We start from the raw sequence: 13,165 nt of genomic DNA on the forward strand, positions 1-13,165 counted from the left end.
GGGGCAGGCAGAGGGGTAAGGTGGTGCCAGTCAGGGGGCTCCTGCTACCCGGCGCCCACCCACAGGGAGGCCCCACTCACCTCAGAGAAGTGCCCAATGGGGCTGGGGAAAGCCAGCTTGCCGTGTTCCCGGTGCAGGCCCTTGCCCTCGCAGGCGGAGCATAGGTCGTAGTCAGGGCAGACGCTGCACTTGTAGCGCGTCCCCACCACGGGCCCGTTACAGCCGTCACAGATCACGTTGGGGTGCACCATGTTTCTGGGCACCTCCTGGGCACATGAGGGGCGCTGATCCCTCCGACACTCCTTCTTCTCTGCAGGCAGGGTGGAGAGCCGAGACTCTCGGTGAGCCGCGAAGAATCGCACTCGGGGCCATCGGTCAGAAGGCCCACAGTGCCACCCTTCAGACACTGAACCCACCCGGAATTCAGGTGCTCAACTGACAGTAACAAAGCAGCTTCAGAACCTGCTAAGAGGCTCCAATCCCTGCACCTGTGACCTGGGGACGTGTGGCCCAGGCAGGAGCAACGCACCAGAGAGCTGTGTCCATATGGCTATGGTCCTGGCCCGCACTAAACTAAACCCCAAAGCTGCCCTGGCCCATGATCGCAATCAAGAGGGAACCCCCCTCAAGAAGAGTGAACCCAGAGACCCTCCAACCTCACCCCCTGTGGTGGACACAGACTCCTTTCTCAGGTCAAGCAGAGTAATGACTGTGGTCCTGTCTTAAAGAGCCCCAGTCTCCTCACCCCTTCTTTGGAGGAACTTCTCCATAACCTCAAGCCAGCTGCACTCAGCAGGGAGCACTAGGCTTTAGGCAGCACCCCAGAGCAGCCCCTTACCTTTAATGTAAATGCGGAAGATGTCATCCTTCACATATGACATCGCCATCGTCAGCTCCTCGTCACTGGAAAAGGCAACCAAGTCCCCATCCTCATCTAGATTGTTTAAAAGACAGAACGTGAGCCCCAGCATGTCTCAGCTGGACACAAGCTGCTGAAAAGAGCTGAGGCTGGTGCTGAAGGGCCCTTGCAAGGCTATAAACCGAAGCCCACCTGTCTGGCCCAGAGAGAAGCAGGGCTGAGGGCAGACCACCCACTCACTCTGCCACTGCCGGGAGGGCAGGGGCTCCAGCCCGGCCCCGGACACGCGCCAGCAGCAGTGTGCAGTGGCAGCCCCTGCCCACTATGCGCTGCCTCTGGGCCAGCTGCCCCATCAGAAGGCTGCTATCTCTGGGCACATCCAGCCAGACCAGTCCCCATGTCAACGTGGAGATCCCCACCTAAGACCTGCTCCCCTTGGACCGCTTGTGGCTTAGAAGACTAAAGCAGAATACATCTGCCTGCTTCCGCCCCCAACAAAGTTAAAATTATGTATTAGTATGTAGTCTCCAATTTTTAGATGTTGGCGCAAATGGTTTAAAACACCACCATGCAGGACAAACCACACCATACATCTGCAGGCTAGATCAGGTCTGTGGGTCACCAGATGCAACATCTACCATAAAAACAGTGGCTGAATCAAAAGCCAGAAACAACTCAAATGTCCATCAACTAATGAACAGCTAAACAAAATGTGCTGTATCCATAAAATTGAATGTTATTCAGCCACAAAAAGGAATGAAATACTGATACATGCTGAACATATGTGAACCGTAAAAACATGCCAAATAAAAGAAACCTACATATTTCTATATGAACTGCCCAGAACAAGGGAATCCATAAAGTAGGTTAGTGGTATCTGACGGCTGGAAGCATGGGATGGGAGGATAGCTAAAGGGTACAGAGTTTCTTCAGAAGGTGATGGAAAGACTCCCAGATGACTGTGATAGTGGCTGCAGAAATCCGTGAAAATGGTAAAAACTGTACACTTTAAATGGACGAATTCCATGGGGTGGTAGCTCAATAAAATCGCTAATTTTTAAACAGGTTGAAAAAAAAAAGTTGGGAGCCTGGCAGCAGTCCAGAGGAAGGTCCTAGTACCGCCCCACGTACACGGGCCCGCCTCCCTCCCAGCACAACAACCTCCCCTAACCCCACACCCAGCAGCCAGCTTCTCACCCGCGCAGCTAGAAACAGCTGCCTCCCGGGCTCTGTCCCTACACCATTACTTCTAAAAACGTTTTCTCTTGTGCCTCTCATCACTGCCAGTGAGATAACGTCTGGATTCCGCCTAGCCCTAGGTGTTCGTGAGGCCGCCCGACCTGTGCCAGCCGCCCGCAAATTGCGGGCCAGGCCGCACCACCGAGCGCCTAGCCTCCCGGGGCGTTTAACGGCGTCACCGCTCTCCCCGCCGGCCCTTCCGCGTCTGCCCGCCCCGGCTCTTCCGGGTTCTCTCCACAACCCCACCTGGCGCTGGCAGACCCGGACTGCGGCACCCAGGAGTCGGTGTAACCCGAGAGGCGCTGGGGGAGCAGGTGAGGACGCCCTGCGTCCTCGCCAAAATCTGCACTATCACCGCGGGGAGGAGGAGGCCTCTCACGCCGCCAGGCCTGAGACTCGCCGGGAGGGCCTGGCGGCGCCAGACACCCGCCTCAAGGGCTGGCTGCGGCCACCGCTCCTCGTTACCAGGGCGGCACCAGGACCGAGCTAGGGGCCCACGCGGGCCGCCGTCCACCCGGAGAGCTGCGAGAGAAAATTCCCGCGGGCGCCGCCAAGGCCGAGGCGAAGGGGCCGTTGACCCGCCCGGCAGGGCAGGGCTGCGTCACGTCCCCGCACCGCTCCCGAGGGCGCCGGGCCCGCTCACCGCGGTAGTGCGCCTGAAAGCCGCCGGGCCGGAGCACAGGAAAGAGCGCAGCCACCCGGTTCAGCAGCCGCTCACAGGGCCGGGGGCCAGGCGCGGCCTCGGCTTCGGCCTCGGGCTCCGGGCTAAAGCAGAAGCTGAAGCGGCGGATCTCGCGGGCTGCGTCCTCCTTGCCCAGAAGGTAGGCCTTCACCGTGAGCGACGCCATTACCGCCACTCGAGGAGCTGGAGCACAGCTGGGCAACAGCGGGCGGAGGCGCGCGGCTTTTATAGAGACGAGGGAAGCCGCGCCCCCCCCCCCCCCGGCGCTCTGGGGGCGGGGCCTCAGCGCCCGGCCGGGGCTCGCGAGCCGCCCTCCGGGAGCCCTAGGCTCACTGCCCCCTCATTGCCGCCCCCTTTCCTCACTGCCCCTAATGCACCAGGCACCCCAAGAGGCCAGCCCCCTACTCCGACGTCAAAGATCTTTAGCCAGCCTCTTCACCTGGAGACCCCTCCCAGGTCTGGTCCTGGCTATGACTCAGCAAAGCAGAACCCAGGCGGCCTGGAGATGCCCAGTGCAGGAGGAAGGTGGGCGACAGAAGCCCGAAGCCAGGAAGCTTCTAGTCGCTCAGCGGGCACCGCCATCTAGAACAAATTGGCTCCTGGGGGGCTGTCCTGACATTGCCACTCTTGGCAGAAGCCCCTCCCTTTGAAGCCATCAGCCTCTCAGGTGGCAGCCCACTCCATCCCCAGCATCCTCCATGACAGCCCCTTACTGAGTGGAGGGACAGACCCTCCCAACTGAAGCGCAAGCAGCAGAGGAGCTCCCAGTTTGACAGAGGGTAGAGTTGAGAGGTGCCAGGACAGCACAAAATATTCCCACCCCCACCTGACACGGAGGGCTTGCTAAGGCTTCCTGGAGCCTCAGTAGCCACCAAATGTTCAATGCTCCCTAAAAGACTCGCCATTGCTGCCTGGACACCCATTTGTCATCAGGTGGTACCCAAGGGCCTGAGGGGGTCTCAGGTCTGTTGGCCTCATGGGCAGCCCAATAGGCAGATCAACAGCCTACTTCCTTCCTGTGCTGGGCATCTCCAGCTTTATGTGACTAAAGTGACCTGTTCAAACAGCCTGGGGGAAGGGGTTGGGATGAGTGTCTTAGAAGAAGGTAGTCGGGAAGTTATGTTACCCTATGAACCCTCCCAGGTATGGTTCTGTGAGTAGAAGGTCAAACCTGCTGAGTCAAATTCATGCTTTTTCATGGTGGGGTTTGTGGAAGCAGGTAAAACTTAAAGGAATAATGGGAAACCTGGAGACCACAGGAAGGTCAGTTGGATTTGGCTAGTCAGATACAAGGGTGCCATGCTTGTGGAAGCACGACTGGGACCAGTTCACAGGGGTGGCTTGTCCTTCCCAGAGAGCTCCAGAGTAGGAAGGCTTTGAACCACTGTCCAGAACCCTATAGAGAGGACAGTCTGTTCTCAGGCTTCTCCCAGCATCCCTACTTTGAGCCTAGGAAAGGACCCTCTCTGCCTACTGCCCTACAGACAGAGTCAAGGGACAAAGAGGGAGCAGTGCTGGGTGGAGGCTGCAGTGGCCCACAGGCGCCCCTGTGAGACTCAGCAGCTTGAGAGTCACTCAGCCCTGGGCAAGGCAAGAGCTGGTTTCCTGACCCCCTGCCAGAGCGTCATCGTCCCCAGCTGAGAGTGTGAGGGGTTCACCACCAAAGCCCTGTGGTTCTAGGGAACCTCAGATTTCAGGAAGGACTCTGTGTTTACATAGAGGCAGCTGAGACAGAGATTGCCCCTAGGAAAACATCTGCTTTCTAGCCTTATGATGTTTGAGACAGTGGTAGGTTTGCAGGGACGAATGGAAAGCTCAGGGAGAAGGTGGGTGGGAGGAAATGGTGCCCTGGCAAGCAGGCAGACCACCCGCAGCTGGGGAGCCCGAGTTCTGGCCTTCCCAGCATGCCTCACTCCTGAGCCTTGCCCTCCCCCGCCCCTCCTCCAAGCCTTGCTAGAGGTAAACAAGGCGGCAGCCGGGGAACTCCCTGGCAGGGCCCTCTCTGCCTGCGCTTGTGGTCAGGTGGTCTGGCCGGCAGTGAGTCAGCATCCCATGATCAGCCGTCATAACAAGGGGATCCCCAGCCCCCTTGCTGCCACCCACTTCAATGACATCTTATCAGGCAGGCAGTCAAGGTGGGGAGCTGTTGCATGGGTCTCTTCAGGCCCCGGGGGCCAAAAGAGCAAGTAGATACCAGGGTGGCAGACAGCTGGCAACCAGAATCTGTCCCCATGATCCAAGGAGGAGGCTCTACTGGGGCCCCTGCTGCAGCAGACTGGAGGGAAAACAAGGAACAGGTTCCTTGGGGGGCTGTGAGTTTGTTCCTTATATGGGGGTGAGGGTATGCGGTGTATCCAGGGGCCTGACTGGAGGGGTGGCTTGGGTGGTTTGCCCACCCCTTATGTGGTGTTGAATGCAGGAGAGGGGCATGTGCAGTACTACATTTCTGCTGGCTCTTCAGAAGTGGCAGTTGGTTTTTCTGTCTTTTTGTACTTTTTGTGTCTATAATTTTTCCCAATTACTGTATGCACATAGCTGTTTTAGTCCCTTAAGAATTTCTTTGTGGGCCTCTCTGGTGGTTCAGTGGTAAAGAATCTGCCTGCCAAGCAGAAGACTCAGGTTTGATCCCTGGGTTGGAAAGATCTCCTGGAGAAGGAAATGGCAAACTGCTCGAGTATTCTTACCTGGGAAATCCCATGGACAGAGGAGCCTGGTGGAGTCCATGCAGTGGCAGAGTCAGACATGACTTAGCAACTAAACAATGATAGTCTCTTTGTATTTTGTTGCTTGAGAAGTGTGTCCAGGCACAAACATTGCACTGCTGCAGCAAAAGTTCCCAGGTCCCACCCAACCTGTCCCAATCCCATCCCTTGACAATAGTTTTCTTGTTTCCTTTATTTTCTTTGCCAAGTGGAGCCAAGCTTAGACGTGTGTGGTGGGGCAGCCAGAAACAAACCCAATGCAAGAGTCGGACTGAGCTGCTCTGGGCCACCATTTATATGGAACATTACAGGAAATCAAGCTTTTCCCCACCCCAACATTAGGCCCAAGGTTTGAGTTTGTTTCTCCACGTGAAAACAGTGTGATGAGTAGGCTGCCTCCAGGCCACAGGGCCCTGGGTCCTGTCTGCTATTCTCTTCCTCTCCCTAACAGGGAAGGGACACACCCTCTCCCAACCAAATACTCAACCTGGTGACTTTTTCCTTGCTCCTCCCCTTTCCTAGGCTGCTTTCCCCACTGCCTCCCCACTGTAACCTCTCACCCTAAATGTCACCTCAGTGGGGCCTTCCCTGACCACACCCTCGGAAAAATCCCCAGGCATTGGGTATCACCCCTTTTTAGCCCTAAAAGCACACAGCTCAGCCCACAGGGAATCATGGGGGCAGGAGGGAAGCTTCTTAAAGAACAGGAGCTAAAAAAGTCAGTGGCCCTGGGGAAAAGGAGATGAAGGTACGGAGGAGACCTGATTGGAGAGTTAGGTGATGCCAAGCTGTGGGCCTCGGGGGGCCCCGGGGCCCTCCTGCCTGGCTGTTGCCTCCCTTCTGGCTGGGCTGCTCGCACTAGACGGGAGCTGGGGGCCGTCAGGCCCTGTGGGGGTCGTGGGGGCGGCGCGCCCGGAGTGGGGCGTTGCGCAGAGGGCAGTGGAGACAGCGCTCACCTACGCGGAACCCGGGAAGGGAGGCCTAGGGGCGGCGCCAGGGGCCTTTCCCGCTGAGACCCAGGCCCAGCGCGCCTGCCGGGGAGGAACAGGGGGCCCGAAAGGCGTGCGGCCGGAGCTCGGGCTGCGGAGTCACTAGAGGGGAACAGCGGGCCCCTGGGGGGAGGCTGGAGCCGACCCCAAGCGCCGTCCGCCGGCCAAACCCTTCTCCAATCCGTGTCCTTGGACTGCCGGTGCCGGGCGGTGTCACTGCCGTACTGAAAAGCCGGCAGGGGCTTCGGTTTTTCCGCAGTGACAGGGAGCGAACACCTCGCTCTAGGCGGCAGACCAGTGGTGTAGTCGGTCGCAGGTGCCCTAAACCGCTGGACAAAGCGACGTGGACCCTGCCCCTGGCCGGAGGGTGGGCGGGGCGCTCGGAGGAGGGTCGCGATTGGGATCCGAGAGCCCGGCCCCTCGCGGGCCTTTTCAGCCCGCACTGGAGACCTACCCTCGGGCGCCCCTCCAAAGGAAAGGTCCAGCTTGACTGCAGAAGGCTGGGAGAATCAAGGCAGGAGCCATGAGGTGTGGGGGCGCGGAACTTGAGGAAATGGTGGGGCGACCCTTGACGGGATCTGCTGTCGCAGGCGGAGACCCACGGTGGTGCCTGGGCCTTCCGGGCTGGGGGACGGCCGCTCAAGGCAGAGGGGTGCCGGGGGTCCCAGCTGGACTGCGGGCAGCAGCCTCCTAGGAGCGCCTCTCCGGCCGAGCCGCGAGAGGGGCGGGAGCGGGGAGAGGCGCTTTCCTGACGGGTTCGGAGGTTAGGATCACGTGCAACGGACGGCCGCTGCTTGTCAGGGTCCGGTCAGTGTCCCTCCTCTCCCCGGCTCCTTTCGAAAACCTTCTGGAAAAGTTATGTGGCGTTCTCTTGTGCTCTGAAGTCCCGCCCTCCTGCCAGGCTCCCCACCAGCCGCTGCCTCTTGGTAACAGCTAGCTCCCCCAAGGCCTTGGGCGCCCTCTGCTCCTGGCGCAGGGCACCCCTTTTGCTCAGCCTGGGTCCCAGCGCCTGAACTTTGGGGGAGCTCGGGTAGTATTTGCGGGGTCGAATGTTGGACGTAGCGCGTGCCTTTTATCGTGTAACCCTAACTCTCGAGCTGGGATGGCGCTGCTCCTCCTCCGAGCTTCGGTAAAACGGTGTCTCGGACGCCCCCTTCCGGTGAGGGCCGCCTCGCGCAGCAACCGCCAGACCAGCCCTTGAAAAGGCGCCGCGAGCCGAAGGTGGGCAGCCGCAGTGCCGGAGGGTCTCGGTGTTCCAGCCGCTCTGTCGCGGGGGGAAAGGGTGTGCCTGGGCTTCACGCAAGCGACTGGACAAGAGAAGGGCGTGCGGTGGCTTTGGCAGGCCCTGATGCTGGGTGCTCAGTATCCTGCTCTGCCTGGCGCCCGGGAGCTATTGTGTGGCAGGCCCTGAGCTAAGGAGAGAGAAGAGGACAGGAGAGGCACGAAGCCTGAGCGCCCTGGAGGTCACGCCAAAGTTGGCAGGATGGCAGCCACTGCGCCCTGGCTAAAATTGTGTCAGGTGGGGAGAAATCACAGCGCATGGGTCACAGCTTCAGAGAAGGGCGCCACCCTCTCCACCACCACCACCTCCCCGCCCCACGCAGTTCTGGGGAAGGAGCTGAGGTTTCCTTAGAAGAGAATTCTGAAGAGAAAAAGGGGCTAAAGCCCCTCTCCACCCCCGGATTTTGCACTCCCCAGTCCCTGTGTTAACACCAGGGCTCGTGGACTCTTTAATCAATAGAAATTGGTAAAAGGCCAGCCAAGAAGGCCGTCGGAACTGGTTTCTTATGTCAGGTAACTAGAATAGCAGGAAAAAGAAAAAAAGAGTCCAAAATGGTGGAACCAGACAGAGGGAAAAGGGAAAGAAAAAAAAAGGCCCATGAAAGGGGCAGTCCAGGACCTGAGTGAGAACCTCTGGTCTTGGGCATAAGCAATCAGGCAAATACGGGTACCACCCCATATTTGCATAGCGTGTAACGAATCAGGTTCCAGGGGAAGGAGACAGAAACTATAAAAAAGCAAAACGAGCGCAATAGGGGCAGCTTATGCGTGACTTCAGGTTTTCTTTTTGGTTCAGTGTTGAAGAATCTACCTGCCAAGCAGGAGCCACAGGTTTAATCCCTGGGTCAGGAAGATCCGCTAGAGAAGGAAATGGCAACCCACTCCCGTATTCTTGCCTTAAATCCCATGGACAGGGGAACCTGGTAGGCTACAGTCCTTGGGGTCACAAAGAGTTGGGCACGACTCAATGACTAAATGACATTGGGTTGGCCTGCACTTGCTCCATGGGAGTCTGCTGCCTGCTCCCAGCTTGAGCTGTAATTAGTTTGTCCTTACAAATACTGCCAGCTTAATAAAATGCTGTTTCAGCTACACTTGGTCCACCATTCCGAATCTCTGATAGAAGGAGACAAGAGCCAAAGGAGAGTACACCCACCCGACACTTAACATGGGATGAGGGTAGGAGAGGGTTGGTGGCTCCACCCTGGAAGGGTGGCTTAGCTGTCTGCCTACTCTGCTGCTCTCATGTGCAGGGATCATGTGATACCCAACTTTTGCTCCAGGCACCTCAGAAGCAACAGCTGGGTTTTGGCTTTTTTGTCTCCTGTTGCTCATAATTTGCCCCAATTGTGCATGCATGCAGTTACTTCCAGTCCCTTATCATTTCTTTGTAGTCTGTTGCTGAAGGAGATGTTGTAAAGGGTCCCAGGTCTCAGCCTATTTCACCCTCACCTGTTCAATTTCTGTCCCTTTTCTGGATGGAAATTTTCCTTTGAAGATTCATTTCTCCCCTATCATTGTGGATAGGGTGGAATATACATATTACCCAAGCTTAGCCAGATAGCGTCTGTAGCCCCCTGGGTCAGAGGTGGGCATGGAAATGCACACTGGCGTTCCCTGAAAGCAGGAGCCTGCCTGAAAGCTTCTGGGTCCCCGCAGGCCTAATGCTGGCTCAGGAAATGGCTTATACCAGTTGACGCTGGTCTTTTTTCTTCTCTTTTTGTCTGTGCTGGGACGTCCTTGCTTTGCGCGAGCTTTCTCTAGTGCAGTGCTCAGGCGTCTCCTTGCGGTGGCGTCTCCTGTCTCAGAGCACAGGCTCTCGGCAGGCAAACCAGTTGTTGCAGTGGTTGCAGCACATAGGTGCAGCAGTTGTGGCTCACAGGCTCTAGAGCACAGGCTCAGTAGTTGTGTGTGGGCTCAGTCACGCCTCGGCATTTAGCATCTTCCTGGGGAGCAAACCCGTGTCCCCTGCATCAGCAGGCAGATTCTTGCCCACGGTACCACCAGGTAAGTCCTGACTTTGGTCTCGGTCAGTGTATCCAAAAGTACAGAACCACCAACTCCCACTCCGTGCCTGTCGCAGGGCTCCCAGTGGCCGTGACGGTCCCCGCAGCGCAGACCAGAGGCGTGGAGGGTCGGCTGTGGCCGTGATGGCGTGGCCACGTCCTGCTGACTGTGCTCCCGGAAAATAAAAGTAACAACACCCTCATAGTGCTCCTCTTATGCCAAGAAGCATTCTGAAGTTTGTTTTTTTTTTTTGCCAGTTCTTTGCTTTCATGCTTTACTGAAAGTAAAATGAATCGAAGACTGGTTTTGGTAAGCAGATTATGTCTCTAAAAGAATTACTTTCCGTTCAGAGTAGAATGTTGGCCCGTCCACTGTGATACAAATCCTGTTTGGACCAGTGCATTCAATATAAAACTCAGGCAAGGAAACAGAACTTTATTCTCTCCGTGACTATAAATCTCATATGAAAACATGATTTACTGATACTGCTACTAAACTTTTTCAGTCTTTACTTGCCCCTTCTCTCCCACCACCCCCCTTAAATATAAAATTTGCAACATTTCCTTCAAGTCTAATGGCCTTCAGTACAATCTGCTTTATTTGACATCAGAATCATTTGGGGTCACTTTTGAATGGTTTTCTGCTTTTTGGAAGAGTCATGTAATGGTTTAATTCTTAAATCCACCTTTTCTTTAATGTCCTAACATGTCAAACTCCTCTTCTCTTCTGGCCATTTCTTAGTAGTCAGCAAGTGTTCAAAAATTTAATGTCCAAATACACCAATACCTTTAGACCCTTCTTCTGGCATACACACTTGCATGACATCATCCCTTGCAACATAATCTGCAATTGGTCATCAGCCTTTCACAAAATGACAGCTGAATATTTTATATAGATTAACTCACCTGCTCCCTTGAGGTCAGACCTTGTGATTAGCTCTGGTCAAGAATCTGAGACAGAAGAGCCATGTACCTTATAGGCCAGAGCATTTCTTTATTTGCCAAAGCCAGAGTTTCTAAAACGCATTCCCTTTTCCAGAAAGCCTGCAGTGTTCAGGTGGTTATTCTTGGAGCCTCAGCAGGAACTACCACAAGCAGGTCAGCCCATCAGGCTTTGAAAAATGTACCATTATTAAATCATAGAGTCTTGCAGTTATTGAGCAACATAGTGCACAGAAAGCATAAAGTAACTTGCCCAAGGTAAGACAGTTTGAGCCACGGTAGTAGAGCCAAGATTATGAACCCAGGCAGGCTGTCTCTCTAGGTTACGTTCTTGACCTCAATGATTAAAAATCTTCTAAAGAATGTCCTGAACCCATTTTACTTTTCATTGCCAGGACAGTCCCTCTCCTAGCTGCATATGTCAGGGCAGAAAACCTTTTGCTCTACCGTCTTAGATTCAGTACTTGGGGCCTGAATTAAACCAACAAGAGACAGATTAGCAAGAAAATGTTTTTATTCATGTACTAGACAGAATTTGAGGCTTATATACCAATTTAGTGGGGGAGCAAAGGAGAGACGGGGAGAAAGGTACTTACATGGAAAACACGTGACTTTTAAGAAAGATAAATGGATCTGATCTCAGAGGGAGAGCAGTGAACAGTCCTAAAGAGAGATCTTAAGTTTCCTGTCCAGGAATTAAACTTAAATAGCCTGGATATTCATTGGAAGGACTAATGCTGAAGCTGAAGCTCCAATACTTTGGCCACCTGATGTAAAGAGCTGACTCATTGGAAAAGACCCTGATGCTGGGAAAGATTGAGGACAGGAGGAGAAGGGGACGACAGAGGATGAGATGGTTGGATGGCATCACTGACTCAATGGACATGGGTTGGGGTAAACTCCGGGAGTTGGTGATGGACAGGGAGGCCTGGCGTGCTGCAGTCCATGGGATCACAAAGAGTCAGACACGACTGAGCAACTGAACAACGACAACAAAGCCTGGATGAAAACTAGGAATCTTAGTCACTGGACCACCAGGGGACAGAGGCTAGAAGGAAAGTTCCCTGGCTCTTCCCTCTCATCTGAAAGCAAGGTTTCAAGGAGGCAAAAACTGTAAAAACAGATACAAAGTTTATTAGAGACACAGCACAATGTAGGAGACAGCACACAGAGAGACAGTTTAGTTACGAGAAGCAGGGCAGAAATACGCACCCAGAGAGACAGGATGTGGGTGTCCTCTCTAAGGGCCACAGTGTCAGCAGCTGGGCCGAGATAATGTATCCGGTGAAGGGGGTGGATGTCCTAAATGAGGAGCGCAGCAAAAAGGTGCTTCACTTAAACATAGGACAGTCCTTCCAGGCCTCTGTTTACCTTTGACCTTTATCCTTTCTTTCTTCACACCTGACTGCCCTAAGACCTTCCCCCAAATATGTGCGCACTTTTTTCTAAGATGGATCCCACCACAGAGGCCGATGGGTGCATGCCTGTCCACACTTACTATGGAGTGAGGCCCCCTCCCTCTTTGACCCTCAAGAAGCCTTCCTGTGCCTGTGCAGACAGGGAAGTCTTCCTTGACCTCATGGCACCCCACTCCAGTACTCTTGCTTGGAAAATCCCATGGACGGCAGAGCCTGGTGGGTTGCAGTCCATGGCGTCGCTAAGAGTCGGACACGACTGAGCGACTTCACTTTCACTTTTCACTTTCATACATTGGAGAAGGAAATGGCAACCCACTCCAGTATTCTTGCCTGGAGAATCCCAGGGACGGGGGAGCCTGGTGGGCTGTGTCTATGGGGTCGCACAGAGTCGGACCCGACTGAAGTGACTTTACCTTTTTACTTTAGCAGAGCTCAGCTTTTGCCACTAGCTTTGTCCTTGGAGTGTCTGGGTGAGAACAAAGTGTCAGTTTTACTCCACTTGACAAACACCACCTGTCTGGCCCAGGGGCCCATCTGTCTTGGGTCCTTAGGAGACTCTTTGGAAGTTTTGTGACAATCTGTCTTTGGGTTATCAGGTGAAAAGAGTCAACCTGTTACTGAAGAGCAAGTTTGTGAGCCTGATGCAGTGAGGCCACACAAGCCAAAACATCGGAGTTTGCAGCCAGGAAAGGTTTATTGCAGCGTCACGTGAGGATAAAGGGCGGCTCATGCCCCTCAAACCTGGGACTCCCCAAAGGGTTGCAGCAAAGCATTTTTAAAGGCAAGATGAGGGAGGGGCATGGTTGGTTGTTGCAAACTTCTTGGTCCACATAAGCCAGATCACAGTGTTCCTGTAAAGCTCCAACAAGACAAATGTTACTCTGTTTGCGACTTTTTATATGAATGGAAAAGTGTTATATCCTTAAAGGTCAGAGCCTTGATAATGGGCTAGCCTGTATACAGGCTGTATTCAGGCTATCTGCAATATTTTAAACTCAAATAGAATACAAAGGTATTATTAATAGAATACCTTTGTATTCTATTTGA

The 13,165-nt window shown here is 54.5% G+C and overlaps 1 protein-coding gene across 3 annotated transcripts in view; it reads right to left on the minus strand.

The window, feature by feature from the left end:
- SQSTM1 (sequestosome 1) overlaps positions 1 to 13,165 on the minus strand; it is a 72,332-nt gene that overhangs the window by 8,509 nt on the left and 50,658 nt on the right. For 2 of the 3 annotated variants that reach the window (XM_010806433.4, NM_176641.1), the window contains 3 exon segments: positions 2,742 to 2,980; positions 839 to 934; positions 81 to 310 (listed from right to left, as the gene is read on the minus strand). In XM_010806433.4, the coding sequence (XP_010804735.1) occupies positions 81 to 310; positions 839 to 934; positions 2,742 to 2,946 (531 nt within the window). In that variant the 5' untranslated portion in view covers positions 2,947 to 2,980. 3 annotated transcript variants of the gene reach the window in all.

The sequence above is a fragment of the Bos taurus genome, chromosome 7 (assembly GCF_002263795.3).
Source record: "Bos taurus isolate L1 Dominette 01449 registration number 42190680 breed Hereford chromosome 7, ARS-UCD2.0, whole genome shotgun sequence".
NCBI classification, from domain to species: domain Eukaryota; kingdom Metazoa; phylum Chordata; class Mammalia; order Artiodactyla; family Bovidae; genus Bos; species Bos taurus.